The sequence below is a fragment of the Salvelinus sp. IW2-2015 genome, unplaced genomic scaffold (assembly GCF_002910315.2).
Source record: "Salvelinus sp. IW2-2015 unplaced genomic scaffold, ASM291031v2 Un_scaffold2075, whole genome shotgun sequence".
NCBI classification, from domain to species: Eukaryota; Metazoa; Chordata; class Actinopteri; order Salmoniformes; family Salmonidae; genus Salvelinus; species Salvelinus sp. IW2-2015.
Genome location: NW_019943417.1, coordinates 19,780 through 26,055, shown reverse-complemented (window position 1 = coordinate 26,055; position 6,276 = coordinate 19,780). Strand labels below are relative to the sequence as shown.

Sequence of the window (6,276 nt, the reverse complement as noted above, 5' to 3'; positions counted from 1 at the left end):
CACACAAAGCTTTGGCGGAATCCAATTTAGTCCTTCCTGTTAGTTTAAATGATTATCGGCGCAATTAGCCGTCTCAGGTCAGACTTTAAAGCTCGTGCTAAGTGATTTCCTCAAATCCCCCAGTAAAACGCGGGCAAGCGCCACGCTTCTAAAGCACTCGCCTCGCCAACTCCAAAACAGACTCCACCTTATCCAACCTGCTCATAAATGTCAGACGACTTGTTTTGGTCTGCTTCATTGTTTAGCTTTGTAAATGAATGTTCTGTTCCTTCGTTGTTGCTCAGACAAAACATGGTGACTTTGAGAGGCAGTGTTTCTTTTTTTTATCAAGCTTTTAGTTACTAAATTGGTAATTGTTTGTATGGTCTGGAGTGACAACGCGTGATGGGAGTGAGCCACATACTGTGGGCAGGTTGGTTTGTCCTTGGCATCTTCAGGAGAGTGATTAGTTGTTGAATGAGTGAGTTTGTTAGTCCTGCTCCAGAGAGGGGGGCTTTGTGGGAGACTCTGCTGTGGATACTTATTGTTGTTGTTGTTTCTCTCCCTGTCTGCTCGAAAATTTAACTGGAACCTTCCAGGGAATTGTTATTGCTGAGGTATTCTTTACAGTGCTCAACTAGTGGGAGAAGTCAAATCCCCAGTGCTGCTGAGTCTGATTACGTGAGCCCACTGCACATGCTGTAAAAATGTATGTATGCTCAGATGAGTCTGCATATCTCCACAACAGTATAACACTCTCTCACATTAAGAAACCAACAAACCCATCCTCTCTCCGCCACTACTTTTTTACTTTTAACGGTCAAGTGGAAATCAAGTGGTAGTAAATACACAGTCCCTCACCTCTCTCCCCTCCTCTCCCTCTCTCTCTCTTTCCAGGGGAGATCTGTGCGTTTAAGATCCATGGTCTGGAGGCTCCATTCGAGGCAGTGGTGCTGAACGGGACGTCTGGTGAGGGCCAGCTGAGAGCCAGGGGCCTGGTGGACTGTGAGCTGCAAAAGGAGTACACCTTTATCATCCAGGCCCATGACTGTGGAGCAGGACCTGGGGGCACCGGGGGGAAGAAGTCACACAAGTGAGTTTATGAGGCAGGATGTATTTTTGTGTGTTGGTCTTTATGAAGCATATTAATTCAATACCATGCTCCCTGCAACATTGCACTCTGAAGCCAAGCCTACTGTGATCAAATAACATTTCATTACTGGAAGTAACAGAAGTGCATGTCATTCTGGCTGCAAAAGGTCTTAGGGACATCCCACTTTCTCCTTGACCCCCTTCACCTCAATGTCTGATCCTGGCTGACCCCAGGTACTTCCCTGTCGTGTTTCAGCAGTGTAGGATGAAAAAGCCAGTAAACTATTTTAAAGTGGTGCATTGATGAAAACGATTCAACACACCTATAAACTAAGGCGTCCTCTGAAATTGCTTTCTCCACGGTCTCTTATGACTGTGTCATTTTCACTCTGTGTGTGTCTCTCCTCACTCTCTCTCTGCTCACACCTCTCACCTTCCTCAGCGGGAGCTCACACAGAAAACTAGCATCTCCTTCACACACACAAACACACGCACCAGGCCTGCAATTATAGCAGCAGGTGTGTGTAAAGGTACGGTACACATTGTCCTGGGTCGTATTTTTCAGGTTATCCCTGCATCCCTGATTGTGGGACGTATGAAGAAACCCAACTAAACGTAGACATACATTCTATGACACAGGTTCTTTGTGAGCACCTAGGGATGACGGTCTTAGCTTGAATAGCCTGTCCTTCGCAGGCGTTCCTTCTGTTGTCTGTGTCCCGGAGGAGCAGTCTGGCCTTTTCAGGGATCCAGACGAGCGGAGAGGAGAGCGTCAGTGAGCGTGACTCTCACATTTAGAGGAGAAAAACAATCCCTGCCTATGGCTCAGCCCAAATTACACATGACATGTCAGCTCTGCAGAAGAGAACAGGCCACAGGATCAGAGATGACACATGGGCCGTCAAGCTCTCTGTCTCTGTCTCTGACTCTGTCTCTGTCTCTGACTCTGACTCTGTCTCTGTCTCTGTCTCTGTCTCTGTCTCTCTCTCTCTCTCTCTCTGTCTCTCTCTCTCTCTCTCTCTCTCTATTATTTTTTGGCTGCTGCTGCTTTTTATCTCATTCCTCTATCCTACAGTACATATATCCTACCAAAATATTTCCTATGTTTCCTATATATGTACTTTATCTCCGCTATCATATTGAGTAGTGTATGAGAAAGGCAAGAAAAGGTTGAACAAGTTGACCAACCTACATAAAATGTTGTTTACCTCACTCTTTCCCTCATTCCTTCCTCTCTCGTTACCTTTGGCTCTAGTTCATATAATTATATAACCGTGTAGGTAATACTCGTCACAAAATGACTCTTAGGCGTTGAGTCATTTTATGCTGTGGTTAACTGTGTAGTTGGCTCTCAATCAGACAGATGTTGAATGTTTTCACAGCTTTGTCGTTGAAAGGTACAGTGAGCCAAGATTCCCTCCTTGACAACAATGAGTATCACCCAGAACGACTCGGTTACATTACCAATTTATCATTGGTGTACAGTTAAATCCCTCTTTTATCGCGGGGTTACGTTCCGAAAATGACCCGCGATAAGTGAAATCCCGCGAAATAGAATTTTTTTTTTTTACAATTAGCAACTTTCATGTTATAACAAATACACGTGACTCACGTGTAGGCCGTTTCACTGCTCTTCAGACTGGCCGCGGCATCCTGACTGCGCTCTGCAGTGTTCCTTCTTCTGAAGCCCGCGGTGCAGGTGTGTTTGTTCGGGAGAAGAACATAGTGATAGGCAGCTGTTGTCGCTCTTTTTCTTCTTTGCAAAAAGATCCTTGTACACCGACACGGCCACCATCGATTACGTTGGAGAACTGTAATGAACGCTCATCAAAGGGTCCCATTCCTCAGCTACTCGCTTAAGTTCAGTGGCCATCTCGCACCATGGTTGCTAAGCGACCAAGCGTTAGTCCTTCCTTCCTTCCTGGCCAACTAATGTAAATTTGCCAAGCTGTTTTATGTACGTACACATAACTGCACGAGACGACAAAATGATAGCACAATTCGTAGCATGTTTTGATAACAGAAGCGGGAGTGAGTTTTTAGCGAATCAGAATGCAGAGCACAATGCACCAAAAAAAAAAAAAAAATGCATTATGAAAAATCCGCGAAATAGCGAATCCGCGATAAGTGAACCGCGAAGTGGCGAGGGATCACTGTATGTAACTCACAATTTATGTACTGTATCTCAGATGTTATTGTAACGTCTGCGTCCAACTCACACTCCCAAACACTTAGATCCCGGACGCAGCCCACTTTGCAGCTCTCTCTCCAGATCCCAACCACCGAATTCTAATCACCTGTTCACACACCTGTCATTATCCCACACTATTTAGTTCAGTTCCTTGCACCCCATCACTGTAAGGTATTGTTTGTTTTGAGACACACTTTTTTGGAGCTCTGTTTTTCCCTTCCTGCCTCTCCTCACGTGTATGATAGTTTTTGCCTGCCTCATTCACAACACCTTTGCCTATTCCCTGGCTGTACTGTTGCCATTTTTGGACCTACCGTGTATGACCTCTGCCTGCCCTGGACCCAGCTACCTGCCTCCTCCCATGGTCCTGTTGAAACCAGCTCGCTGTCTTTCCCGTGTTCATTACAGTTATTCTGTATTGTATGTAAGTTCTTTTAACTCAAATCAGTATGGCAAAAAATATGGCTTATCACCAGTGGTGTAAAAAAAATCTTTTGGGATATCTGTACTTTACCTTACTATTTTTGACAACTTTTACTTTTACTTCTACATTCCAAATAAAATATTGTACTTTTTACTCCATATGTTTTCCCTGACACCCAAAGCACTCACAAATTTTGAATGCTTGGCAGGACAGGAAAATTGTCCAATTCACACACTTATCAAGACAACATCCCTTTCATCCCTACTGTCTTTGATCTGGCGGACTCACTAAACACAAATTCTTCATTTGTAAATTATGTCTGAGTGTTGGAGATAGCTCCTGGCTATCCGTAAATTAAAAAACAAGAAAATGGTGCAGTCTGACTTACTTAATATAAGGAATTTTAAAGTAGTTATACTTTTAATTTTACTTTTGATACCTAAGTATATTTGAGCAATTACATGTACTTTTGATACTTAAGTATATTTCAAACCAAGTACTTTTAGACTTTTACTCAAGTATTTTACTGGGTGACTTTGACTTTCACATTTCTATWACTTTTACTCAAGTATGACAATTGGGTACTTTTTCCATCACTTCTTATCACCGTTGACTACCACTGAGTCACACAGATGGATTGTCCCACTGAACAATAATTCTGAATCAGAGCACTTTATTCTGAAAATCTATTTTAAACCTTTTTTGTCCATTTTAACCATGTGTYACGAAATGTTTTCAATTTACTGCTTTTTAAAATCCTAATGAAAGAATTATGCAAATGCATGATTAGTTCTGAATCACAGCACCACCACATTCATGGCAAATGTGTGTACCCAGACACAAAGTATTTCTAGATTTATTTGTACTTCTCTCACTTCCTGTGTGAATGTGTCACATCCTTTAACTTCCCCATCTCTCCCCATCTGCAGTGAGTGCTAGATTTATTACATGGATTAAGTGTTGGAGGAGGTTTAATGCCCCGGTCAGTGACGGTAGTAGCAGCTCATCTAGGATGTTAACCCCTGACCTCCTGGTTGTTCAGACTCCAGAGTGACTTGCAGGGCTAAGCTAGACAACTCATTCTAAAGCCGCCATGTTTCTGCCTGTGCGGTGGTTGTCGTGAGGCGGTTATTAAACTTGTCACTTGTGATTCTGGGAAGGCCGTGTGTTCCTCACCTCCCTGCGCCGGAGGTTTGGGAATGACTAATTATCTCAACGGATGGCAGCACCTTCCCGCGGCTGAGAGGATCGACACACACACACACGCACACACACACACACACCGAATACTCACTCACACACACACACACACATCAAGACGTTACAGACACACACACACACACACACAACACACACACACACACACACACACACACACACCAACACACACACACAACACCACACACACAATACACACATACATACTGTACACATACCGACACACGCCACACACTTACACACAAGCGAAGAGGATGTGAGCCAAGAGCTGTCACTCATTAGCAAAAGCTTTCATGATGCATTGTGATATCCAGTGCCTTCAGAAAGTATTCATACCTTGACTTAGTCCACTTCTTTTTCTTTCTTTTTTTCTTAATTTCACCTTTTTTAACCAGGTAGGCTAGTTGAGAACAAGTTCTCATTTACAACTGCGACCTGGCCAAGATAAAGCAAAGCAGTGTGACACAGACAACAACACAGAGTTACACATGGAATAAACAAACATACAGTCAATAACACAATAGAAAAGTATATATACAGTGTGTGCAAATGAGGTAAGGGAGGTAAGGCAATAAATAGGTCATAGTGGCGAAATAATTACAATTATAGCAATTAAACACGGGAGTGATAGATGTGCAGAATATGAATGTGCAAGTAGAGATACTGGGTGCAAAGGAGAAAAAAAATATCAGTATGGGGATGAGGTAGTTGGATGGGCTACTTACAGATGTGGCTATGTACAGTGCAGTGATATGTGAGCAGCTCTGACAGCTGGTGCTTAAAGTTAGTGAGGGAGATATGAGTCTCCAGCTTCAGAGATTTTTGCAATTCTTTGATTGCAATTTGTTCCAGCCATTGGCAGCAGAGAACTGGAAGGAAAGGCGGCCAAAGGAGGAATTGGCTTTGGGGTTGACCAGTGAAATATACCTGCTGGGAGCGTGCTACGAGTGGGTGCTGCTATGGTGACCAGTGAGCTGAGATAAGGCGGGGCTTTACCTAGCAAAGACGTATAGATGACCTGGAGCCAGTGGGTTTGGCGACGAATATGAAGCGAGGGGCAGCCAACGAGTGCATACAGGTCGCAGTGATGGGTAGTATATGGCTTTGGTGCAAAAGGATGGATCTGTGATAGACGGCATCCAATTTGCTGAGTAGAGTGTTGGAGGCTATTTTGTAATGACATCGCCGAAGTCAAGATCGTCAGGATAGTCAGTTTTACGAGGGTATGTTTGGCAGCATGAGTGAGGATGCTTTGTTGCGAAATAGGAAGCCAATTCTGGATTTAATTTTGGATTGGAGATGCTTAATGTGAGTCTGGAAGGAGAGTTTACCGTCTAACCAGACCCTAGGTATTTGGTAATTGGTTCAATCA

General features: G+C 43.6%; 1 protein-coding gene across 1 annotated transcript in view; it reads left to right on the top strand.

Annotated features, from left to right (window-relative positions):
• LOC112072900 (calsyntenin-2-like) overlaps positions 1-1,869 on the top strand; it is a 98,970-nt gene extending 97,101 nt beyond the window's left edge. The window contains exons 3-4 of the mRNA XM_024140280.2: positions 877-1,072; positions 1,797-1,869. Of these exons, the coding sequence (XP_023996048.2) occupies positions 877-1,072; positions 1,797-1,869 (269 nt within the window). The remainder of the gene's footprint in view (positions 1-876; positions 1,073-1,796) is intronic.
• Positions 1,870-6,276: the final 4,407 nt, after the last annotated feature.